The 26,649-nt window shown below is 47.2% G+C and overlaps 1 protein-coding gene across 26 annotated transcripts in view; it reads left to right on the plus strand.

The window, feature by feature from the left end:
- The window catches only part of ACTR3B (actin related protein 3B), a 146,755-nt gene that overhangs the window by 44,177 nt on the left and 75,929 nt on the right, over positions 1-26,649 (plus strand). For 6 of the 26 annotated variants that reach the window (XM_029233900.1, XM_029233893.1, XM_029233899.1 and 3 more), the window contains 7 exons: positions 164-307; positions 3,077-3,250; positions 4,722-4,814; positions 8,737-8,818; positions 15,238-15,363; positions 16,288-16,371; positions 16,916-17,761. In XM_029233900.1, the coding sequence (XP_029089733.1) occupies positions 164-307; positions 3,077-3,250; positions 4,722-4,814; positions 8,737-8,818; positions 15,238-15,363; positions 16,288-16,371; positions 16,916-17,277 (1,065 nt within the window). In that variant the 3' untranslated portion in view covers positions 17,278-17,761. Of the gene's footprint in view, positions 1-163; positions 308-3,076; positions 3,251-4,721; positions 4,815-8,736; positions 8,819-15,237; positions 15,364-16,287; positions 16,372-16,881; positions 17,762-23,109; positions 23,231-26,649 lie in introns of those variants that run through there. The other 20 variants (XR_003795286.1, XR_003795287.1, XR_003795285.1 and 17 more) reach the window with 9 other exon arrangements.

Here is a 26,649-nt window from a genome sequence, read left to right on the forward strand (position 1 = left end):
TTGTGCCTGCGGTCATTTGAAAAGACCTCCAGGCCTGAGCTGTGCACAGAGTGGGGACTCAGTAAATGCAGTGCCGCGGGCGGGGCGGGAGACTGACTTAGCGCCCAGGGAGCCCTTCTCTCCTGGAGTCGCTCACACGCTGTCTGTCTCCTCTTCTTCCTAGGCAGAAGGGTATGTCATTGGGAGCTGCATCAAACACATCCCTATCGCAGGGAGAGATATTACGTATTTCATGCAACAGCTGCTGAGGGAGCGGGAGGTGGGGATTCCTCCGGAGCAGTCGCTGGAGACTGCCAAAGCCATCAAGGTAAAAGCAGGAGCAAACGGGGCTGGCTTGCGGGTGAGAGAGGTGTTTGGGTGCTTCCCTTGCTGCTGAGACCCCCCGCCCTCACCTTCCTTCCTCCCCACTCCCCACGAATGTGGGTCTCGATCTGTTTACGCTTGTGGAGCTTCCAGCTACACATGAGAGCAGCCCGATCGCTGGGATTGAGCGCCCTACGCAGTACAGCATCGTTTCATTGGCGCCTGAGCAGGTAGAACCTTCAGTTAGCTGGACGTGTCTCCCACGTCTCCCTTCAAGTTCATTTCTAGAATAAGGAACAGGCAGCAGCAGCAGCGACCGTTAGGAATCCTGTGAGGTCAGCCAGTATTCACACTGACTCCCAGTACCTGTAGTCTGTGGTTCTGTGCCCTGTGAGTTACCGTTCAGAGTAATGCTGTTCTAGGGTGGGATCATAAAGCAGAATCCACATGTAGTTTCCAGACTGTAATTACCATGCCGGAAAAGTTACAGGAGGTTTTACAATTAAATCCGTAAGAGTAGAAGAAAAATGGCTCATTGTTCCTTTTTTAAAATGCCCGCTTGACCCGATCCATCAGTCTGGTCTTTGTACGACTCTGTATGTAGCAGTTGACAGACCCTGTTGAAAGGAGCTTTCTTTTCAGGTTGCAAAATTAGGACAAATTATTGTGTTTTTTTTAAGCCAAAATGCAAGAGATTCTTAGTAATACGAGCGTGATCTTCATATAGATGAGAAGCAAGGGTTTTTTTTGCTTCTGCAGAAGAATTTAAATGTGGGGACGACACATGGCCTTGAGTATACACTTAGCTTCTGAGCCGCAGGGGAGTCTAGCCTGTTCTCCCGCGCCCCCGTCGCTGCTCCCTGGTTTCCTCGCACTAAGCACCCAGGACCGGGCTGGCTAAAAGGAAAGGAAGCATGGGGCGGGGGCGGGACTCCCGCGTTTCACCCGCCACTCCTGGTGAACACGGGTGTTTTGAGCCCGGGCGCACCGGCAGTGGTCAGGGCTCCTGGGAGGAGGGGCCCGCTGCCCCGTGTGCCCAGGACGGGAGCACCTCGAATGCCCAGCCAAGGCACCAGGGCCCGTCCTTTCCTTCTGGTGGGAAGGTTATAGAAGCAACATAAGACTTTCTTTTTAGAATAAAATATTTCCCCAACTTTCCCTCTTCCTCTCCTTGCCTTTCTTCAAGGAAAGAGATTTGGATTTCTGATCCAGGTTCCCTCACCACGCCCCCTTTCACAAATGGGACCCGACCCTCGGGGTGGACGTGGGGTGAGCAGAGCCCTGAGTGTGATGATCGAGAGGCATTTCCTTCACTTGCTGGCTCTCTGGGGTCCGGTTCTGGCCCTGAGCCCGGAGCTGGCCCAGTCCGGCCCTGACAGTGTGTCGCTCAGCAGTGAAGGTCGGGCGTGCGAGAGACTCCTTGTGTTCTCGCAGGTGAGCTGCCCCGACCCTGCTGTTCATTCTCGCCTCACTTCTCTCTGTGATGGAGGAGATCCTGGAAAGGGTGGTTAGAGCCCCTGCATCCTGTCACTCCCAGGGTCACAGGTGGGCCTGAGGCTGGTGGGCTCTGGCACACACTGTCCTTGCAGCGGGAGTCCAGAACTTAGGGCTGACGGGGCTGCTCTCCGTCCAGCTTCAAGGAGGCGTTTCATGCCATCAGTTGAGCCAGCTGAGGTGCCCTAAGAAGTTGACCAGGCAATGTAATGTTTCTGTCTCCAGTCTGTAGATTTAAAGTCATGTGGACTGACTCGCTCTGTTGTCAATGAGCAGGGTTGTGTAGCTTATAATTCGACAAAGTATATCAAGGACGGTATTAGGATCTGTTTCAGGGATTCTCAGAAACTTTAAACTTAATATCATGAAAAGAGCTTCAGAGGTCCTTCTAAAATGTGTAGTGAGCTCCAGCTGTGTGCCTGGTGTTGAGCAAAGCCCACCTTGCCCACAGGCAGCTTACTTTCAGAATCTGCCACCCAAGTGCCACCTGCTGCTTTGCTGAGGTTAGCTCTCAGGACAGATGATCGACCCAGAGATCCCCAGTCGAGCGTCACCAGATGCTGAGGAGACACTTCCCACCTGTCAGGCTGGTCCGGTGCTGGGGTGGAAACCATGAGTGGCTTCTCGTGTATGGGCGTACGGCAGCTCCATCCTGCCTAAGTGGGCCTTTTCTTTTGTCCGTGGTACCTGCCGCCTTCTAGCGTGCCGTGTCACTTACTTACATATCATGGCTGTCACTTTACTCTCTTGACTTAGCCAGAGCGTATGCTCCAGTGGGCAGGGGTCTGTGTGTGTTTTGTTCACTTGCGCATCCCGTGTGCCTAGGCACTCAGTGAATACTGTCGTGGAGCTGATGACCATGTTGTGTCGGGCTGCACAGCAGGTTCACGACCCACCGGTGGGCCGTGGTAGGCATGGGGGTGAGATCCACCGCATTCATCGTGGGGAATGCGGTCTACTGGTGCAGGGTGGATGGCGGTGTGTGCCCGGCCAGGCGCTGTGTAGGGGCCCAGGAGGAATAAGGAAAGCGGAGAGGGATACCTTTAGACATCACTTCAGATGATATGCAGCAAAATTTGATAGGGTAAGGCTGAGGTTCATAGCCGAGCTGCAAAGGAAGCAGATTTACAAGTCTAGAGCGTAGTCATGAAAAGTCTGTGAGGCTTGGCCACACGTCCATACTGGAGTTGTGTGTGTGTGGGACTCATTTCAGGGTGTTTGATGCTGGGTACTTGTCAGAGGGCAGACTCTGGTGACATCTCTTTGTGTGTGTCTGCAGGAGAAATACTGTTACATTTGCCCTGATATCGTCAAGGAATTTGCCAAGTATGATGTGGATCCTCAGAAGTGGATCAAACAGTACACGGGGATCAATGCAGTCAACCAGAAGAAGTTCATTATAGATGTTGGCTACGAAAGGTTCCTGGGCCCTGAGATTTTCTTTCACCCGGAGGTAAGATGTTAGCTTTTTGAGTGTGAGGTATGGCACATGTGGAGCGATACTGCCACCTCATGTGTGTACGGAGAGTCCCCAGTGGGGTTTCCTGAGCAGCTCTCAGGCCGCCTGTCGTGAGGACGCTGGGATACACGCTGCACCCTCTGCAGCTCTTACAGCCCCTGTGCAGGTTGCCTGCTTGACTGATGCCCCTCTTTAGACTTTGTTCTCCGTTAGAGATAATGAGTGATTAGGGAGACGCTTTAAGAGCAATAGAAGATAATGGAAATGAAATGAATCCATAGTAATATGAAAACTAGTTAATCCCGGGGACCGAATGCAATCTGCCTTTGTATGGGAGCAGGGTAACATGTAACATGTAACCTTTCCATCCTTGGTGATGGTCCATCCTAGTTGCAGCTTTTAACCCCAGACAGTTGGTCCTGCTGTGTTCCCTGCTGCAAGTTAGTTAAAGCTTCTGTCTGAGGACTAACCTTTCCATTAGTCAGATGGGCTTTAGGAATTGCAGATACCATCATTTTAACTGTAGTCACAAAGAATTATTATTACTTTTGCAGAAGCAGTCATCAAGAGGCAACATTTTAAGGTTTAAATAAAGTGGATTTTATTTGTATTTTGGTATATTTTCCTGCCTAATTCAGTTTACATTTGATAGGTAGGTTACAAGCTGCTGCCTGTTTTTAGATGTGTATGACTATTTTGTATAGGGAAATGGCACACAATGTATGCCTTACTATAATCTAATAATCATGCCTTTGATATTACTGATTTAAAATAGACATAAAACCGAAAATGTCCAGTGAACAGCTGGTGAGCAACTGGATGTTACCTTCTTCCCCTTGAGTACGTTAAAGCATTCCTTGATTTTTAAAGTGTATTTAAAGTTTTTTTAAGTTGAATTATTTATACTTTAACTTACTTAACTTACGGAATTGAATCCAAGACTGTTTACTCAGTGACATGATTGCTACCATATTGACTGTTTCATTTAAAAGCCACCCCCGCCCGAACCCTCCCCAGGCTTCTAGCTCAGGTTTACAGTGTGATCTTTCATTGACTGTGTTTTTTTCTTATCTCATGGCTAGTTTTTTCATGATGTTAATATTCATAAGTGGTATACTTACTGTGTATTCGTGGCGTTTTCATTACATGTCACATACATCATGCACACGCGTTTCACACTCTGACAGCAGGATTCACCGTGTGTCCTAATGCAGAGCTGGTCTGTTTTTGCTACTCTTTGATGTTTTCCCCTTGCTGACCCCACACATGTCATCTCCTGAGGGCACGTGTCACCATCACCCCATGCACAGTCGCTTGGGCTCTTCTGACATGTGAACATTTGACGTAGTCATTCCAGTGTGACGGTTTTAAAGGTATAGTACATTCTGTATTTGTTAAAGTTACTTTTTAAAAAGGTTATTGAGAGAAATGTGTAATGTTTCTTTTACGTTTATACGAAATTCAGTTTGCCAACCCAGACTTTATGGAGTCCATCTCGGACGTTGTTGATGAAGTCATTCAGAGCTGCCCCATCGATGTCCGTCGTCCGCTGTATAAGGTATAAGCTGCCTGGGTAAGGTGCTCGGGTTCATTGCACAGTTAAAGGCCCAGCATTCTTGGAATAATAGGTTCTTAACGTCAGTATGCAGATGTTCCTGTTTCACTCCTGTCTTACAGGATTTGTTAAAGGCCAGCATACTGGCGAAATACTTTTCTTGGAGTGGAGGTGACTTAAATGTTTGGAAATAGGACTCAGCTCACCAGAAGTGTTTAAGTATTCTCATGGCTTTATTCTTACCTGGCCAACTGTATTTTAAACTGGACAACTTTAACCTTATGTATTGATGGAAAGATGAAGGGTATCCTTCCCTTCATGGTTTCCATGAATTCACTGGTCTTGCTTCATGCATATTTAGGTTTGTGCCAAATGTGCTGTTGCCAGGAAGAGGTCAGAGCCTGAAATGAAGCAGTCAGGTAGAAAATACTCATGTAATTTTCAGCCCTCAGCCTCTGCCCTGTCTTACCTTCTCAGCCCAGGGACCTGAGTTTAAAGAGGAGCATATCAGGCTCAGGAGTGAGGGCTTAATAAATTTTGTTTCATCTACACAATGGGATACTACGCAGTCTTTAAAAAGAGTGAGGTGAATCAGTGTAAATTCAAATGAAAAGATGTCTGTAGTTTACATTGTTAAGTGAAAAAGCAAGTTGTAAAGTTTACACGTAGTATTATTTTATTTAAAAATATAGTTTGCATATATATATTGAAAAGGTTTTGAATGAATGTTAAACTCTTAAAGAAAATAACATATCTTTGGGGGTAGAAGATGCATAACTTTTACCTTCTACTTCTTGTGTTTTAAGATTGAAATTTTAGAGTTAACAAATGTTATTTTTATTATTGGAAAACATTTTCCTATGTAGACAACTTTTTATGGGTGAAAACAAATTATAATTCTATTTTTACTGTTACATGTCCTTAATTAAACAGCTCTCTCCTCCAACAAAATGTGCAAGAAAGGGAAACTAGAGACAGGTGGGAGTATTAGTAAGTTTAGTAAAATACATGCCTTGCTCTCCCTACTTCTTAAATCTCACTTAACATCAGCTGTGTCTTCTTGTCCATGAAAGCAAGGAACAGGTGTGCACTCTTTAGTCTTTTGTTTTTTTTTTGCGTTACGCGGGCCTCTGACGGTTGTGGCCTCTCCCGTTGCGGAGCACAGGCTCCGGATGCGCAGGCTCAGCGGCCGTGGCTCACGGGCCCAGCCGCTCCGTGGCATGTGGGATCTTCCCAGACCGGGGCACGAACCTGTGTCCCTTGCATCGGCAGGCGGACTCCAAACCACTGCGCCACCAGGGAAGCCCCACTCTTTAGTCTTTATTTCATCCTAACGGAAAAGAAACTTCTGCCAGCAGTTACAGATTGTTCATGGGTGAGATTTTTTCTCATCAGACGGTTTAGTTCACTTTCAGTACATTTACAGGAAGTAGAGATGGCCTTGTAACCTGGGCTCCTTGTTTAATAGATGATGGCCCTGAGCCCCAGAGATGGGAAAAGGAAGCAAAACTAGAGGGGCCTGGGTCAAGTGGAGCAAACTGGTCTTGGACTTCTAAAAAAAATTATTGAGGTATAGTTGATGTACAATATTATGTAAGTTTTAGGTGTATAACATAGTGATTTGCAATTTTTAAAGGCTATATTCCATTCCTAGTTATAAAATATTGGCTATATTCCCTGTTTTTGTACAGTATATCCTTGTAGCCTGTTTATTTTATACATAGTAGTTTGTACCTCTTAATCCCCTACTCCTGTCTTGCCCCTCGCCCCTTCCCTCTCTCCACTGGGAACCATTAGTTTGTTCTGTATATCTGTGAGTCTGCTTTTTTATTGTTATGTTCACTGGTTTGTTTTCTTTTTAAGATTCCACATATAAGTGAGCTCATATAGTATTTGTCTTTCTCTGATTTGTTTCACTTAGCATAATACCCTCCAAGTCCATCCATGTTGCTGCAAATGGCAACATTTCATTCTTATTTATGGCTGAGTAATATTCCCTTGTGTATGTATGTATATGTGTGTATATATATATATATACACACACACCACATTTTCTTTATCCATTCATCTGTTGATGGTCGCTTAGGTTGCTTCCATATCTTGGCAATTGTAAGTAATGCTGCTATGAACTTAGGGGTGCATATATCTTTTTGAGTTAAGTGTTTTCTTTTCTTTTCTTTTTTTTTTTTTTTGGCGGTACGCTGGCCTCTCAACTGCTGTGGCCTCTCCTGTTGCGGAGCACAGGTTCCGGACGCGCAGGCTCAGCGGCCATGGCTCACGGGTGCAGCCGCTCCGCGGCATGTGGGATATTCCCGGACCAGGGCACGAACCCGTGTCCCCTGCATCGGCAGGCAGACTCCCAACCACCGTGCCACCAGGGGAGCCCCAAGTGTTTTCATTTTTTTTGGATAAATACCCAGAAGTGGAATTGCTAGATCATTAGGTAGTTCTATTTTTAGCTTTTCGAGAAACCTCCATACTGTTCTCCATAGTGGCTGCACCAATTTACATTCCCACCAACAGTGCACAAGGGTTCCCTTTTCTCCACACCCTCTCCGACATTTGTTTTTGTGGTATTTTTGATGATAGCCATTCTGACAGGTGTGAGGTGACAGCTCATTGTGGTTTTAATTTGCATTTCTCTGATGATTAACGGTGTTGAGAAACTTTTCACGTGCCTTTTGGCCATCTGTATGTCTTCTTTGGCAAAACGTCTGTTCAGATCCTCTGCCCATTTTTTGATTGGGTCGTTTGTTTTTTCTCATGTTGAGTTGTATGAGCTGTTTATATATTTTGGATATTAACCCCTTATCAGTCGTATCATTTGCAAATATTTTCTCCCATTCAGTCGGTTGTCTTTTCGTTTTATTGATGGTTTCCTTTGCTGTGCAGACGTTTTAAGTTTAATTAGGTCCCATTTGTTTATTTTTGCTTTTATTTTCTTTGCTTTAGGAGACAGATCCAAAAAATATTGCTATGATTTATGTCAAAGAGTGCTCTGCCTATGTTTTCTTCTAGGAGTTTTATGGCCTCTGGTCTTACATTTAGATCTTTAATCCATTTTGAGTTGATTTTTGTACATGGGATTAGAGAGTGTTATAATTTCATTCTTTTATATGTAGCTGTCCAACAGACAGTTGAGTTTTGAGAGGGGTTAAGCTCCGGGTAGGATCACTTAGCTAAGTGGCAGGGTTGGATTTTGAGTCCACTTGCCACACCTTTGAAAACTCGTGCTTTTTCCACCACATCACACTGAAGATTATGTAAAATGTGGCAGGAAGACGATTCCTCAAAGAGGGAAACCCTGTCTCGACTGCTTCACCCCCTGGAAAAGTCATTTCTTCCCTGAGGCGTTCGAGGGCTTTCTGCTTGGCCCTGGTTGCCTGGCCCTGCTCCGCCAGCTGTGTTAGTGCTTCTGTGCGGGACCTTGGCCGAGTTACGGCAGGCTTGCGAGTGGTTTAGGATCTCAGTAGGCTTGGTGGGGGGCTGACTGAGGGTGGGCCGTGTTTTTCTCCTTTGTCGGGCTCTGTACCCCGTGGGGAAGGAGGGACACAGCGGGGCCCGGTCTGCGCTGCCACCCAGCAGGTGAGAAGCTAACCCTGGCGTCTCGGTGCTCGCAGCACACGTTCACTTGTGTGTTCACGGACTGTCGCCTGTGAGGCGGCTCCCCTGGAGTGTCACCCTGGTGGTCACCTCTGTGGGGGAGCCGGCTGGCAGGCACCTGGCTCCCGCCTGTGGCCTGTCGCTGCCACGTGGCCCAGCCACACTGCCAGCCCTGGGCGTGGGGAGGGTGAGGACTGTCTGCTGGCACCTCCGCCACGGCCACCACGAAAGGGACTTGTTTCCAGAACAAAGGGCTTGATGAGTGAATGCAAGTGTAACATCGAAGCCTAAACATGCCCTTTCCTGCGTGTTTGCCTGCTAGGTAATAATGGCTGTCGTCATGCTTTTCCCCGTGGTGGTTTTAGACCAGGGGTTGGCCAGCTCTTTCTGCAAAGGGCCAGATGGTAAGTATTTTCAGCTTTGTGGGCCATTCGGTCTGTGTTGCTGCCAGAGAACACGTGAGTGACCAGGAGGGGCTGTGTTCCCAGGAACTTTGTATATGAAAACAGGCGTTGGGGATGTAGGTGGGAAACGCGATTCTCACACTTTCCGGCTCAGGCCTCATGCACTCATTCGCTGACTGCAGCCAGGGCTGCTGTTGGGAAAGGCTCCTCTCACCGCAGGGCCCTGTGGCCCCCGCCGGCCACTGTTCTGCCCCCTCGTGTCCAGAGGCCGTCACCGCGTGTTCCGGGCTCCGGGGGCAGCATCCATGGCGGGCGGCCTTGTTCTTCGGATTCGCTCTGAACTTTTGGTCCCGCTTTCCTCCTCCTCCTCCAGAGTTTAGCCGTGAGCTTGCTGTGGAAAGAACCTTCCACCGCGACATCTGTGTTCATGAAATGCACAGATGTACAGTTTGTGGGATTTTGAAAGTAATTAGAGACATAGTACATACAAGTGCTTCTGCAGAGCACGTGGGTGTCTTGCTCTGGAGAGCTGTGTTCACGTGTCTTTAGGTAGCACGTCTTTCCTCTCCAGTCTTACTGTTACTTTGTCATTCCCTCCTCTGTTACCGATGTTTCTTCCTACCTGCTGGGCCCCCTTTTGTCAGTGTCCCAGACACGTGCCGTGGGGCTTAAAAAGTACTCAGTAACCACTAAAGAAGTAGGAAGCAGGTTCGTACCCAAAGAAACTCATGATTGCCCACGGGAAGCAGCCTGTCTGCTGTGCCCTGCTGGATTCCGTGCCCGGGCAAGGTGCCCCTCCAGGAGGCTGGTTTCCTGACTCCTGCCTCGGTGCACTGTCCCCACAGTGCCCACAGGCTCAGACGGGCGGCCGAGGTGGCCGAACCAGCCAGAGGGGAAGCCACAGGCCCCGCGGGAAGGGCTCTGAGGCTGCTGCTTGGTGCCCTGAGCTCTGCTTCTCAGCCTCAGAGGAAGGGGTCTCCCCGTTGCCTCACCTGCTCCCAAAGGCACTGTCTGGACCAGTCGGGCCTGGACCTCTTACGTTTCCCAGGCTCAGTCTTGGGAACTGTAGGTGGAGTTGCTTACGGAGAAGCGGGCAGGAGGAAGCACCCGAGACCTTCTTGGTCCTGAGTTAACACCTTCCTCAGGCTGGTGTTACAAGGGAAAGAAGTCGGTGGAGAATGAAATGTGACTTTGAAAATTTAGAATCTTCAAAAACGTAAAACGGTTTTTTTTGGACAAAAGGAGTTATACTCTAATTTTTATTTCAGTCTGGCCTGTAGATCAGAAGGGTATTCACATACCCCCTTTTTCTGTTCAGTCTCTAAGTATGATGGAGGTCGGGTCTGGAGGGGACTCGTGTGTGAGCGCCAGGTCTGGGAGGCCTGTGATTTCCCCACGAAGCCAAGTCATTGCAAGCAGCAGGTGCTGCCTGAAACAAGACATTTTCGGCCCTGGCTGTCCATGGGCGTCACCCCAGTAGCATTAAAATACACTGATGTCTGGGTCCCACCCCCAGAGATTCTGATGTAACTGTTTTGGGCATCCGGATTTTAAAAGCTTCCCAGATGATTTTAATGTGCAGCTAAATTGAGAACCACTGTTAGCAGCTAGTTCGCTCTGGGGTTAGTCAGCGTTGAGTAGCTTTCATGCTTTACTCGAGGGCAAAGCCAATTTTGAGTTGCTTTGTAATGCAGCTGGGTCTCTACTAAATACAAGACACTATTGTTAACTTAGAGGATTTAAGTATGTATGAGAGATGGATCTTGTCTTCAAGAGCTTATAAAAACGCTAAAAATAATACTGAAATAATTCTCACGGGAACCACCACAAGCTAAATGTCGTTTATTGAGGTGTCATGGAAATTTAATGAGAGGGGCTCAAGGAGGGCTTGGAGAAGGTGGCAGGGAGCTGGTCTGAGGGCTCGGCCTGCAGAGATGAGGTGGGGGTGCAAGCCAGGGGGAGAGCACTTGGCATAGGTGGGAGCGCGGGCACAGGGCAGAGGCTGCAGAACCCTGCTCCGGGTGGAGCCCAGAGTGGTACTGAAGGTGGTGGGCACCAAGTCCAGGAGGGAGAGCGGGTCTGGCAAATAAATATTTTTAGACCTGCTTTGGCAGTGGGCTGGGGGTTGTTAAAAAATCTCATTCGTTGTGTTTGTCAAGCAGACGTGACTGCATCTTGATGTGGTTCAAGGAATTATTTTTCTGGAACAGATTGCTTGAATTGGGTTCTATGTAAGTATGTTAATACCTTTTAAATCGGAGGAGCTATTGCAAAGTGAGTTATATATGTATTTTTATTCTTAATGGTGAATGAGTTGAAATATCTTTAATACTTGAGAGAGCAAAATACACATTTTAAGACGTTATTGGTTTGTTCAACCCTTTTCACAGTAGGCCTTCTATTCAGGTGAGATTCCCAAGTGCAGAGTGACGTGTGAGCAGATGAGCGGGTGGTTTGGGGCCAGGTGGTGGACAGAGCAGGCCCAGGGCTTGCTGGTCCAGCCCCGGCTCCACGCGCACCCCCGTAGTTGATGCTTCCTGCCCAGGTGTCCAGGAATGGCGGGATCCGTGTGCCGCTGGGGAGGGAAGAGTGATGTCACAGCTGAGCACTGACCTGCCAGGTGGAGAGGAACTTCCAGAGGCTTATTGTTATGAGAGAGTGAGGAGGGGCCAATGGTGACTGTTTTGACACCGTTTTGACAACGTTGAGGAAATGTGCACTGAGCCTCCAAGGAGGGCCCGGCCTCACGTGGGCACCGGGATAGACCCTGGCAGGAGTGTGTCGGGCTTGAGGCCAGCGCCTCATTCTTGCGCCCAGGGCCTCTGGCTCCTTGGAAGAGACCCCATCCGCGTTAGGGAGGACGCCTTAGCGTTGACCACATCTGCAAAGTACCTTCACAGCGACACCGAGGTTGCTGTGTGGGTCAGTCATTGGGCGCTGTGGCCAGACCAAGCTGACACACAGAGTTAACCATCCAAGAAGCCAGGAAGGAGCAGTCAAAGAGAGAAGAGAAAGAACACTCTGGGAGTCAAGGGGAGACAGCTGCCATCAGCCGTGTCAGGTGACGCCCAGAGGTCACCCAGGATGAGGGTCGAGGTGAGGATGCGGGCAGAGGCCAGGTTACAGCAGCTGAGGGGAGAAGAGGAGTCACTGGGGGAGGAGACATGCAGGTAATTCTCGGAAGACATTTGTCGTCGGTTGTTACGTCTCCTACGGTCAGGCAGCCGTTTTGAGCCAGCTTGGAGTTGGATTTCCTCTAGGACAGGGCGGGGCATCCTACGGCCCACCTTTGAGAAGTAAGTTTGTTCAGACTTTGCTGGGATTGCAGTCTTTGGGTTCTGTCTGAGAGTAAAAAAGCTCTTGTGCCGTCCAGTGCTTAAGAATCCGTCTTGCAACGCAGGGGACGCCGGTTCGATCCCTGGTTGGGGACTAAGATCCTACATGCCACGGGGCAACTAAGCCCTCGCGCCGCAACTACTGAGCCCACGCGCCACAACTAGAGAGCCCGCGTGCCACAACTAAGACCTAACGTGGCCAAAAATAAATATTTAAAAAAAAGTTTGAGAACTGCGGTAACAGAGTAAGTTGCATGCTTCCCTAAAAAGCTGTGAATTTTTTTATTTTAAAAAAAGCTCTTGTCCCTAAAGAGGTACAAGCCTTTCAAAATTTCCACCTAGGGGTGGTTGCCGGGAGAGTTGTCATCTTAACCTGTAGCGAGCGGTGGGGGTGGAGACTTCGCTGTGAGCATCTTACTTTGTGCCTCTGGTTAACGGAGGAATAGCATGGTGGGTAGGGGCTCGGCGTGTCTGTCAGACAGGATTAGGAGTACGAATAGAGCCTCCAGCACAGAATATACTTAGCGTTACAGGACTGGGAGTTTTTGTTATTTTTAATACTATATAAGGTATTGAATGAGCTTATTATTAACATAGACTTTGTCTTTCTGGCTTAAACGTCAGGTGGCTAACAGGCTGTGTGTAGTGTTCATGATGATGTGTGCTAGGATGTTCTTTACTAGCATAAAGACAGGGCCTTTGCTTTTGTAGAGGTAGTTTACGATTGAGGCTTTTATTTGACATCGTGGGATAAACAGTTACGCAGCAGAGTAAGCAGCAGTCTGTAGAAGAACCCAGTCCACACGGTGGTCTGGGAAAGCAGATAGCACAAGCCGCACTGAGTGAGGAGGTGCTGTGCAAATTGGGCTCCGTGGCCTTTCAGCAGGTCAGCGGACAGCACCATAAAACACCGTCTTAGTGTAGGAAATGTAGACTCTACAGGTGAGAGAGGATGATCGTTTCTGGCTTAAAATGCATTTAGAAAATTTGAGAAGTGCCTAAGTCTTTAAGAAAGAAAACAGTAACCACTGACTTTATAAAAACGACTGAACTTTTCCCAAAGTGGTTGTATCATTCATACTTCCACCAGCGATGTGCAAGAGTTTCATTTGTTTGTATTTTAACCTAAACTTGGTGTGTAATGGATTTGGTTTGTATGATCCTGATTACAAATGCTGTTGCCTCTCTTTTCACGTACTTATCGGTCATGTGTGCATCTTCTTTTGTGAAATGTCTGCTTGAATCTTTTGCCCATTTTTCAATTGGCTTGTTTATATTATTATTGAGTTGTAAGAGTTCTTTTTATATTCTGGATATAAGTCCTTTGTTAGACGTATGTATTGCAGATACTTTTTCCTAGTCTGTGGCTTGTCTTTTCATTTCCTTAGTGGTATCTTTTGAAGAACAGAAGTTTTCATTTTATAAAGTTCAATTTATCAGTTTTTATTTTTTATGGTTCACGCATTTTATGTCCGATCAAAGACATCTTTGCCTACGTCATAGTCATGAAGACTTTAAGAAAATATTTTCTTCTAGAAGCTCTGTAAGTTTTAGCCCTTGCATTTAAATCTGTGATCCATATTGAGTTAAATTGTGTGTGTGAAGTAAGGTAAGTAAGCAAATGTTCATTTCTCCTCTGTGGATATTAATTATTCAGCATCATTTGTTGCAAAGACTATTCTTTTCCTGTTGTAGTATCTTGGCTACTTCGTCTAAAATCATCTGACCACGTATACACAGTGTATACACGGCACCGTTTTTTTAAAAATTTTTATTTATTTATTTTTGGCTGTGTTGGGTCTTCGTTTCTGTGCGAGGGCTTTCTCTAGTTGCGGCGAGCGGGGGCCACTCTTCATTGCGGTGTGCGGGCCTCTCACTGTCACGGCCTCTCCCTTTGTGGAGCACAGGCTCCAGATGCACAGTCTCAGTAGTTGTGGCTCATGGGCTTAGTTGCTCCGTGGCATGTGGGATCTTCCCAGACCAGGGCTCGAACCCGTGTCCCCTGCATTGGCAGGCAGATTCTTAACCACTGCACCACCAGGGAAGCCCCACAGCACCGTTTTTATTGTTGTGTGAATGAATGAAAAAATGAATCTTATGTGTTACACCTTTGAAAGCAATGCAATGCTTCTGATCTTAACGAACAATCGTTTTCATACCCTGGTGAGTTAATTTTTAAATTAAAAAATCCATTACAGAGATATGAGAAGTAATTGCAGCAACTGACCCAAGACTGTATCCTGGACTGGAGAGAAAAATGCTAGAAAGAGTGCTAGCAGTGCAGGTGACAGAATTGGAAGAGCAGTGATGGATTTAGATAAAGTTTTTTAATCTATATAATTTATGAAGTCGAGAATTGAACTGTGAGGCTTATTCTAAGATATGATGCCCAGAATATCAAGAATGCTTTTAAATGGTGATTCTCAGTAGCAAACAGATACACAGTTTATGTGAAGGTGTTAGCAGGTGAAGAGACCTGTCTCTTCAAGAAGGTGGGGATCAGAATGCCCTTGTTTTACTCTAGTAAGGTTGCCACCTGACCTGTCCGGGACTTGGTCCTGGTTCTCTCAGCTCCTGGCCAGGTCGAGGAGGAGTGTCGGTGAGCAGGGGTGACCCCTGAGAGCAGCATGGGTTGGTGGCCTCTTGACTCTGATAGGAGCCGAACCGTGTCCTGTTGTTTCTGAGCGATTTCTCCACGGGTGACCGGGTGCAGCAGTGATTATTCGTGATGTTGATCCTGGGGCAGGATGTTGTCTGAAAGATCTAGGTTTGCAGTTTGTCAAGAGAAAACGGGGAGGGGTGTTGGTAGAAGATGGCCCTTTGAGAAATGGAACAGGCAGTGTGTTTTCACTTGGTTATAATTGAGGAAGAGCACCAAGAGAAAGAATTTGTGACACAGGAAGAAAAGTACAGTTTATACTTTCTCGATAGCATTAGCTCTGCTTCGGTGATCATCTTTTCACATAGATTGAAGTGTGTTATTCGTACAAGCGATTGGGCGCGTGGGGTGTGTCGTGGGCAGGTCACTAGGCCAGCGTGGGCGGGTGATTTCATGCAAGGAAACCTCTGCTTTGTGTCTTTTAGAATGTCGTTCTTTCGGGGGGCTCGACGATGTTCAGGGACTTTGGACGTCGCCTGCAGAGAGACTTAAAAAGGGTGGTGGACGCCAGACTGAGACTCAGCGAGGAGCTCAGTGGCGGCAGAATAAAGGTGAGGCCCCTCGCCAGCACAGGCCGGCGGGCGTGCCCGTCTGGGCAGCGAGGGAGAAGCGCAAGTTGCAGCCACCCTCAGCCACCGTGTGAAGTGACATTCAGAGGTTTGTCAGCTGGACTCAGCCCAGGTGTGTGGTCAGGGCGGATACGGACCTTGTGAGGCAGCTGCGCAGCTTTACACTGCCCGCCGACCCACGCACACCAGCAGTTTCCTTTGTGTAAGAGGTCAGGTGTGTAGTGTAATGACCAGCATCCCAAGGAGATGGGTCAGTTTACAGCGAGGAACTTTAACGTTCTTTGGGAACATTCTCATTAAACTCAGATAACTAACACGAGCAGGGCGTTCATGCTGTGTTCCTCCAAGGTAATAATTCTTAACCAGCTGGTGAATTTACTCAGTTTACCCAAGCAAGCTTGGGCTTTGGTGTGGGGTGAATGGGAGCTAACCTGTGTGTCCTCACCTAGTGGGATCACACTGTTGGCAAAGTGTAATTTTTATAGTATTTTTGGGACACTTAGTGTTATTTGGAATTACCTCTAAATGCTAAAACATCTAATTTGTTCAGTTAAAAAAAAGCAGTTGGGTTATTTGCTTGGATATTTTGCTTTTTAAAATGCCTTTAGATAGAGGTAACCTGCCCTTGACTTGTGTGCTTTGTTCTTTGCACCTCCTGGGGCCGGGCCGGGGTGGGGGGTGGGAGGGGGCTGGGGGCTGGGGGCTGGGGGCCAGGTGGATTTGGCAGCAGGAGCGGCTGAGAACCTTCCTTTCAGGGCGGAGTGCAGAGGTGCTTGAACCTGAGGGCAGGGCTTGCGGGATGGGAGGAGGCCCTCAGAGTGGAGCCCCGTCCAGTAGGTGGAAGGGCGTCAGGGTGTGGAAGGGCATCTGCACAGGTGAGTCAGCACACATCACTTCCCCTTCCAGCCCAAGCCCGTGGAGGTCCAGGTGATAACACATCATATGCAGCGCTATGCGGTGTGGTTCGGAGGCTCGATGCTGGCCTCAACTGTAAGTCCTTTTCTAGATTGTGCTGTCTTTTCGTCTCTGTGTTCTCTGCTGAGTTTGAATAAATCCTGCCTTTTGGAGGTTAAATGATGTGTGTTCTAATTGTGTGTGGCTCTAAACAGCCGCACGTTTAATTCTGAGATAGAAGAAATAACTTTAACGACCATTTAAACTGCACAGCTAATTCGTAAGCATCCTTGCCAATTAGGGGTTACAGAGAATATGGATAAGAGAATCCAAAAATAACCTAAAACATCTTGCATTAATCATTAGTTCCAGTGACTTTTCCGAGTAATTACTACTTTCTTGCCTCAAATTTAGGACTAGCTAACAAACTGCTGATTTAGGGCGAGCACGTAGTTGTTCCTAAATAGAAACTGAATAAGTTTGGAAAAAATGGAATAAGCTCCCGCTTTGAAGAGGTCAGAATCTGTGACAGAGGCCATCGGGGAGAGGATGGAGGTGTGGGGTGATTTGCTTGGTCGTTGACTTGGTTTCATTTCCCTTCTGGAGCATTTATGCTCCTTCTGCTGGTTGCCTCTCGCAGCCGGAGTTCTTCCAGGTCTGTCACACCAAGAAGGGCTACGAGGAGTACGGCCCCAGCATCTGCCGCCACAACCCCGTCTTTGGAGTCATGTCTTAGTGGCGGCTTTGACACCGCCCTTCCAGTGGTGTCGCGGCAGGTGCGCAAGTGTCCTTCAGACCCGGAGGAGACCGGCTCCTGTACATAGCGCGTGTGCCGTGGTGCCGGGCAGCCCAGCAAAGCCATCTCCGCGCCCGGCCTCCCCCCGCCCCCCCGCCCCGCTCTCCTCTCCACCCGAGCTTCGAGTCCACAGATCCAATTCCGGAGGAATTCAGCTGCGACTCTCAGATTTGTTACGGAAAACCCTAGAACACGGCGCGAAATAGCTCCCCATCCAGGGCAGAGTATGGGGCTCTCAACCCTTTTCTTCCCAGACTATTTTTGTAAATAAAATGTTATAAACTTGAAATACAAATTGATGTTTATATTTCCTATCATTTTGTATTTTACGGTATTTGGTACAAGTGGCTGATCCCGAGCACGAGTAGATGTCGATGTCATGGAGTGTTGTCATAAAACGTTTTTAATTGTGAGGCATGTTCTGATGTGTGTGTAGGCAAACAAAATAAAGCAGAGCACACTTTTCTGGTCACGTGTTTGCTAGGAAATGGTTATGCTTTATTGGAGGATGGGGAGGTTAAACACTAAGCAGTGTTGTGTGACAATTAGTATAGACAACGTATCCTTTCATTTTCTTGTTTGAACTTTCTGGAATTGTTTTATAGAAGATGCCGGTTTGCTGTTGGTGAGTGTTCGATGAAATACTACCTTGCACCATTGTAATAAAAGCAGTTAGACTCTTTATAAAGATCTCCTCTTGTGCTGTAGTGGTCTTTTGGTTTTCCCCTTTGTGCCTGAACTTCTTTCAAAGAATACTGAAATTTGTTTCATGTCTGTGGAGGCTCTGATGATTGACACCAAGTTTTGGGGAGGAAGTTTCCTAAAGTTATGTGGATTGCCTGTCCTGCAGTGACCACTTGGCCGCCGGAAGTGGTGTGGATGGGCCTGTGAGCGTCGGGGGCCGGGTGGAGGGATGCGCCTCGTGGTTCCCACCGCCCCTTCCTGGGAATTCAGAATTCATGGCTTTAAGCTTTGAGTAGCTACTCTGACATCTGCTGAGTGGATTGCTGGCTTGAAAGGTAATTTCCTAAATTAGGAGATTTAGTTTTATCCCATTCTTCATATGATACTTAGGTTACTTTTTAAACTATTATTTATGGTATTTCTTTGAGGTCATGAAGTATGTTTTATTCTCTGAAAATTTGCCTTTGTAAAGAAACATTTGGTTTTACTTTTTTTTTTTTTTTTTTTTGTGGTACGCGGGCCTCTCACTGTTGTGGCCTCTCCCGTTGCGGAGCACAGGCTCTGGACACGCAGGCTTAGCGGCCATGGCTCACGGGCCCAGCCGCTCCGAGGCATGTGGGATCTTCCCGGACCAGGGCATGAACCCGTGTCCCCTGCATCGGCAGGCGGACTCTCAACCACTGCGCCACCAGGGAAGCCCGGTTTTACTTTTTAAGGTTAAGAAGTTTGGGGTGATAAAGGAATCTTTCCGCTCAGTGTTGTGAAATCGGTTTTCCTGGGCCGTAGGCAGGCCCTGCCACTTGCACCTGATGCTCAGCAACCCCGGGCCCTCCAGCTCCTCGGTGGAGAGTCTCAGGCCACTTGGTTCTTCCTTTGTCCAAACTCTGCTTTGGACCCCACTGGGGTCTGCTCTGCTCAGGGCCCTGGGGCCGGGTTGCTTCCTCCTGGTATTCCAGCCCCTGTATCCCAACTCTCCCAACTCTCATGCAGGCGCCCTGTGCACCCTGCGTGTTGGCAGGAGTCACCTCCCCTAACACCGCTTCCGCCGCCTTTTCTGTTCAGGAACCGTGGGGCCCTCGGGGCCCCTCCTGTCTCCCGTCTTGGTGGGCATCTTCCCACTGGGGCCCTTTGCCTCCCCAGCTTCACCGTCTCTGCGCTTCTCACAGAGAACGCACCGTTTCTGCCTCTGCTTGGCCCCCCCTTGCTTTGATTGGCCAGGTGCCTTGCTGGCAGGTGCATTTCCCCCAAACTCCTAGAGCAATGAGCTCCTGTGTGCCAGTGCCGGCCCCGGGCTTCAGAGGGGTTGTGCCCACTTCCTGTTTTAGCTGCCCCTCAAATGACCCTGTGTCAGTAGCCCAGTATCACCCACGTCGGCTAAGCTAGAACTACTGTAACCCGTCCTTCAACCACAGAACTTGTAAAGCTCCCGTTGCCCTTGTTTGGGACAAGATTATCTTTGAGAATGTACTTTTGTTTCTCGTCTTACAGAATCTTCATCAGAGCATTTTGTTTTAACATAACATTGGTGGGACAGAGTCATACATGAGAACGTGACTGGTGTGATGAGGGGCCCTCAACTCCGGCCAAGACCCCTCCCAGATCACATGCATCAGGATGCAGGGAGTGGGAGGGAAGGAGGAAGGCATTCATTTTTCACTTTCTGTTTTTAAGCCCCGTAGGTGATGGCCTGTCTGTAGCTGGGGCTGAAAACCCTGGTGAGCAGAGGAAGGACTTTTGAATCTGAAAGATGTGAATCTAAATTCTGGCTGTTCCTTATGCAGATGGTTTCTCTTCTGTTTCCTCATCTAGCTGAGAACTGCAGTGGTCTCGTTGCTGTTATTAGATTGGAGTTTAATTTCTTTGGTTTTTTCGGTAAACCTGCCAGATACTGTGTGTAGAAACGGGATGTGGTTCTGCAATGTGCATTGGTCGTTCTAGAAGGAGGAGAAATGCTTAGCGTTGTTAGCAATTTTAAGCAAATCTACACATACCTCTTCTTCAGATTGAATTAGCACTAGATCATAAGGTAGCAATGAGTTAAGTATTAATGGAGTCGATGGGTAAAATCAACCTTCTGTGATGCCTTATAAATGCCTTATAACTCAGCGAACAGTTTTCTATAAAAAATTTCAACCAATGCACACTTTAACAAAACATTCTAAAATTACAAGTCAGTAGTTTTTACAACTGTCAAACCTGTAGACATGACAAGAAGTCACTTTGCCCCATTTGACAGATGTAAACATAACTTTATGATGAGAAGAATGTAACAGGAACGCCTTACTTAAGGAAAACCTGGTTAACTGGTGTGTGAGTATCTGCCAACGCTCCCTTTCTAACAAGATGCAGCGGCTGGCTCTGGGTTGCTCTTTACAACCCACCTGTGGGAACAGCCTCTCAGTTTTTGCAGAGGAAGCATTATCACCTCCTCCTGAGGGCTTCCACTTCTGCTTTTATTAATTTTCTAGCCAAGACTGGATCAAAGAACATGAGGCTTATGATTTTTTTCCTAAATGTGTGAGGGGTAGGGGAAGAACACAGGAGAGGGAAGTTCAAGATACCAGTGGGGAGGCTTCCCTGGTGGCACCGTGGTTAAGAATCCGCCTGCCAATGCAGGGGACATGGGTTCGAGCCCTGGTCTGGGAAGATCCCACATGCCGCGGAGCAGCTGAGCCCATGCGCCACAACTACTGAGCCTGTGCTCTAGAGCCCGTGAACCACAACTAATGAGCCCACGTGCCACAACTACTGAAGCCCACGCGCCTAGAGCTCGTGCTCCACAACAAGAGAAGCCGCTGCGATGAGAAGCCCGCACACCGCAACGAAGACTAGCCCCTGCTCACCGCAACTAGAGGAAGCCCACGCGCAGCAGCGAAGACCCAATGCAACCAAAAAAAAAAAACCAAAAAAGATACCAATGGCGGAGGGGTAGGTAACTCCTTGATCAAGGTCCTTGCAGAGGTGGGAGATGATGTGGTCCAGAGTTGAGGGGAGGAAAAGCCCAGGATGCACCCGATCCTTCTAGTGGAACAAATCCACAGGGCAGGCAGGGGACGCCCTTCACTGGAACTTCCATGGAGCCCGGACGGAAGAGGCAGGAAGGCAGCGACTTGGCTTCCTTAGGGGTGGGGTTTTGCTGGGCAAGTGTGGCGACAGGGCAGGTGTCCTGGGACTTCTCTGTCCTTGAAGTCTATGAAGTCCGGGTGGGTGGGGAGTAAAGGGAAGGGAGTATTGAAGGTCCTGAGTTTCAAGGTCAGGGGGTTGGGCTCATAGGGAAGATGTAAGTGTTTAAGATTTCAGAGGTAGAGCACTTCCCAGTGAGAACAGGATCACTGAAGTGAGTGGTCATGGTGTAGAGGCCATTGGAAATGGGAGAGATGAGGGAATTTTGAGATGAGCGTGTTGGATAGATTGGTGCGTGCTGGCATCATCCAGGTGGGGTGGGGCCTTGGAGATGAGAGCAAGATTGTGACCCAGTCTCCAAAGTCCCGAGTCCGTTTGGGTTGTGGCCCCGAGCTGAGCACAGTGTGTGGGGAACTTGGCCAAGTGCTGACTGCACGTGACCTTATTTAATCTTAGCAGCCTGTGAAGTTGGCATTACTATTATTCCCCCATTTTCCAGGTTAGAAACTATGGCTCAGAGAGATTTAATCACATGCTCGAGACCACACAGTTAGGAAGCAGAGAAGTCATTATTTGATCTAAAGTATGCATTCACTGAAATCATGCCGTTTGCAGCAACATGGATGGACCTAGAGATTATCACACTAAGTGACGTAAGAGGAAGACGAATATCACATGATACCACTCATATGCGGAAACTAAAGATATGATACAAATGAACTGATTTACAAAATAGAAACAGACTCACGGACAGAAAACAAATTTATGATTACCAAAGGGGAAAGGGTGGGGAGGGATCAATTAGGAGTTTGGGATTAACAGATGCACACTACACCTGGCTCTGTGCTGGGAGCTGCTGCTGTATGACCAGTGTGAGGATGCCTCGGTTTTGGCTATGCGTGTTCCATAGACATGCTTTAGTTGAACACACTGGGATCTGAAAGTTCCCCTTTGGTATCACGGTGTTATTTCAAGGGGAGGTTGGTGCACAGCATCCTGAAGGGATCAGCCCCAGAAGGGGTTTCTTTCCCTGAGTGCTCTCGCCCTCGGCTCCAGCATCATCATCGATGTGTGAAGCCTTCTTGGACCTTCCCCACCGAGTCAGCCTCTTTTTACCCACGCACCAGCTATGCCCTCTGTCCCTCACCTGGCTGAGGTTCTGGAAAACGGGACTGATTTTTGTGCCCCCAGGACCTTCGCAGTGCCCGGCACGTGGTGGGTGCCTGTTAAATATTGGATTAAATTTCTATTCACACGAAGACTCCATCCCTGGTTTTTCCAGGCTGGGTATGCTGTATAGTGAGAAGTGTTGTGTGTTTGGGTATCCTTGGATGAAAGCTGGGTTTTGGGTGTCTGGGGTGTTACCCATCATGACTTTAAGACTTTTTAACGATATAACATGTATCTCTTGAATGGATAAAGAAGATGTGGTACATATATAAAATGGAATGTTACTCAGCCATAATAATGAAATAATGCCATTTGCAGCGACGTGGATGGACCTAGAGATTATCATACTAAGTGAAGTAAGGCAGATAGAGAAAGACGAGTATCATACGATATCGCTTATATGTGGAATCTAAAAAAATGGTACAAATGAACCTATTTACAAAATGGAAATAGAGTCACAGATGTAGAAAACAAACTTATGGGGGAAAGGGGGGAGGGATAAATTGAAAGATTAGGTTCGACATATACACACTACTATATATAAAATAAATAACTGATAAGAACCTGCTGTATAGCACAGGGAACTCTATTCAATACTCTGTAATGACCTATATAGGAGTAGAATCTAAAAAAGAGTGGATACATGTATATGTATAACAGTCACTTTGCTGTGCACCTGAAACTAACACAACATTGTCAATCAACTAGACTCCAATAAAAATTTTTTAAAAAGATAAAAAATAAAATTGTACACAACATCCTTCGCCCAGTCTAGCTCTTATATCAAATAGATCAGTGGTCGCCTGGGAGAGGGTTGGGGGGTGGGGAAGGTTAGGAGGAAATGTACCTACCAATAGGTACGGGGTTTCTTTCTGGGATGAGTAAAGTGTCCAAAGTTGATCCTAGTGAGGATTGTACAGCTCTGGGGATACACTAAAAGCCATTGAATTATACACACTAAGTAGGTGAATTCTGTAGCATGTTAAGAACTTAGTAGGTTTCTGAAAAAAAAATCTGGCTCTTAAGCCATGACTCCAGTAGGTGTTCCGTATACCTGACAGGTGGGTGTGCGATGCCGTAGCACACGTGTGTGAGAGGACTTCCCTCCGCTGTGTCACCGCCTGCAGTGTGGTCAGCGGGAGAGCCCAGCGGAAGAAATGACCCCTCAGGAATCTTGAAGACGTAAGTATATTTTATGGTAGCGATGGCCAGTTCATTCTCCAACTTAACTAATACGCCTGACGAGCTCTCGTGTGACTGCAGTACCGACAGTTTTGTGATGAATTCATTTTTTATGATCCCTGCCTTTTATCTCATTTGTAAAAAGTACGATTGTGCTGAACAGGCTTGTGAGGTTAATCAAGCGTGTAGCTTATTTCAAACCGCAAGAGAGCGCCATTAAGAATATTTATCTGTTAAATAATTCTTTACTTGATTGAAGACTATTTCATAATGTTTCTTTTAAAAGTAACTGTCACGCTTGTTAAATAGAAATATAAATTGATTGGCAAAATAATTGTGTGGGGTTCTAATTGGCAATTATATCAATTTCACTTGGTCGGATGGAAATAAATCTTGTTTAAAAGGAGGAAAAGACCTATCACTTGATATTGGTATCACGGAAGGATTTCTCTCCTGTTAAAATATTAGTTCTTTCTACCCTGTATTATGTCTCAAAAGTAAGCAGCTGTTTATCCTCTGAAGATGAATTTCTCACGTTTTACCCTCTTGTTTTTAGCTTGGGATGCTATAGGTTATTTCTGGTTATGTGTGTGTGTGTACAATCATATATATATAAGTTAATAGTATTTGCTATTAAGAATTTCAAAAATTTTTGATTGATAAAAGAGGAATATAGCTATACATTGTTAAAAATTAATAATTACAAACCCAAGAGTTTATGATGGCCAATAAAATTTAAATGATACGGCATTGGCTATATTTTCAATATTAAGGGGTCAGATCAGCTGTAGTAATTGACCAGAGCGCCATTTAAGTCACTCGTGGCTGGACTAGCACCTACTGCAGGTACAGTTTTAATGGTTTCCCATCAGACACACTTTGGCCTGAGTAGTCTGTCCTCGTGCTTATAGCTAATTTGGCTGTGGTGGCCAGATGAGAACGAGTTCTGAGGGGTGCTTTTGGTGTCCCTTTTCACGGCAGTGTGGCTGAACTTGGCGACTGAGCAGAGAACGGGCCAGCTGAAATCCTGCCTCCAGACTCTGGCATTGCTGTTGGCTTGTTGCTGGTCCTTGTTAATATCAGTTCATTTCTTTCTCCTGCTCACCTACTGATGGGGGTTATGTGCTCCAGGGGAGCCAGTGGCTGCAGGATCCCACCTTACTGGACAACTCCGATGACCAGAGTTCCTGGAAAGATGAGCTAGGAGGGGATGGGGACATTGTCAAGGAAACCACAGGAGGCTGTGGTCCAGCTCTCACTGCACCCCTCAGACTGTAGTCTATAGAACCACACCCTCTGGGTTTGTGCGGTTGCCTCCGGTTTTTGTTTTTTTAAACTGGGAAAAGCCATCTTTTGTCGAGTGCTTGCTGGGTTCTGGGTACTGTGCTAAGTCCCCGTTCCATCAATGCACGTTTGCTAAGTGCCTGTTAGCCCCAGGATGTACCAGTCTGAGGTGGAGTTTCCTTTCCAGTGGGAGAGCTGTGCATTAAGCAGATAATCGCAGATTATCACAGACTGTGAAAGGGCCACGAGAGAAAGAAGTGCGGGGTGCGCTGAGACACACCACAGGGCCCCTGGGTGGCGTCGCAGCTTCCCGAGCAAGTGACACCCAGCTGAGACCACGAGAGACGCCAGCCGGGTGGAGGTGTGGGGAAGCAGCCAGAAGGGGCTGATATGGCAATGAAATGCCTCACTAACACACAGGCACGGTATGGATGGAGTAGAGGCATCCAAGGTGGGGCTGGGTGCAGAACTCGGTCTTTCTCTGGAGAGCAAAGTCCTCAGGCACGTGAAACAATTTTAAACATAAGCGTGGATGATCAGGTTGGTACAGCCGTGCCTGGAAGTTTCAGCCAAGAGCTGTAGCTTTTCTCTAGAGTCTGAGCAGACGTGGAAGAAAAGAGGAGAGTCAGCCAGACGCGAGGGCTGCTCTGGAGTGTTCTCTTGGGAAAGTTGTCTCGTGAGACCAGATGGTCTGGCAGAGGCAGCCAGGGAAGACCGGCAGAAAGTTCGAGCCTTACCCTGTAGAACAGTGGGCAAAAGGAATCAGAGCAGCCAGCGCCTACGATCTTCAGATGAAGGTGGGGAATGGGTTTTGGGGGTTTTAGTATAATAGAATATACGGCCAGTGGATGCAGTTAGTTTTCAGTTTTAAAACTGAAAGACAATTGCTCCTGCTGAATGTAGAAGTAGTAGGTGTTTTTCACTCTTCTTAGCTCTGTGCTTTCTTTTGTAGAAAAAGAGCTCCTATGATTTGTCCGTAATCAGTGGTACTTGAGAGCTGCTACAGAAGGGCTTATGGTACAGCACAGTGTAGAAAAAGTGCTCTAAATAGTAATTAGAAATAAGCTATCAAGAGAAATGTTTGTGAGCTATAAAGGTACAAATGACTGGTATTTTCCACTGACGTGACTCATCTTACTTACAATGGTATACTGAACTTGCATTTCTGATTATGCAGTCATTTTCTTGAGCTGAATTAGTATGTTTTAACATTTATTCATTCGCTCTTTGTCTCTGATAAATTAAACGTTATAGGTAATCAAAACATTATTGCGTGATATCATTACAGTGCTCTGAATTAGAGTTTAAGAAGGTTGTTACAACAGTATATGTAACTTAAATGTCCCCTACTGGCAAAGATGAATAGCATTATGAACTTTCTGGTGATATGCCGTTCGTGTCCGGGTTGATTTACAGTTGAGTAACTTTTAAAGAGCTGACAGCACTTGTGCTGAGCCTTTATGAACAGTGTCCCGTCCAAGGAGGAAGCCATCCTCTGTAATTTGGTGGTGATCACTAAACCACTCATAATAATATGTGTACTAAGTTTGTCGTGCAAGTGCCCTGAGAAGTTGAGAACTTTATTCATGACATAGTAAGGTAGGTGCCTGGTTTCACAATGTCACATTAGGAAATCAGCTACATGAAAACGGAATAATGATGTCGATAGGGCTTAAAAACCACACCTGGGGAGAGTTTTTCAGGATTTTGTTTTTTCTTAAAAAAAAGAAAAAATCACTGATACATTCACACAAAGGGATATACATTTTTGAGCGTATATATTTTTTCTTAAATCTTAAACTCTACCATTCCAGTGGACTGCTCTAGAAAGCCTTGGGGCTGTAAATACTGGATGTCTGCTTATTCAGTTCCTTAGCCAAGGGGGATGCTTGTTGCCGGTGTGAATAGAATGGGAAGGGGATTTGGTGTTCCTTCCCCAACATCAGAGATGGGTTTGTGGGGATGAGAGTTACAGACCTTTAGACCAAGCAGTTCGCCTCTCCCCTCCCTCCCCACGACCAGGTCCTCTTGACCACGTGGGGTGAGAAGTGGGATGATGAGCAGAATTCTGGTCTGTGTCCGCCGCACAGAATCGGGCTTGCTGGAGGACACAGGACTTGAACCAGAGACCCCAT

This window comes from Monodon monoceros, unplaced genomic scaffold (assembly GCF_005190385.1).
Source record: "Monodon monoceros isolate NGI ecotype Baffin Bay Population unplaced genomic scaffold, NGI_Narwhal_1 Super_Scaffold_2, whole genome shotgun sequence".
In the NCBI taxonomy this organism is placed as follows: domain Eukaryota; kingdom Metazoa; phylum Chordata; class Mammalia; order Artiodactyla; family Monodontidae; genus Monodon; species Monodon monoceros.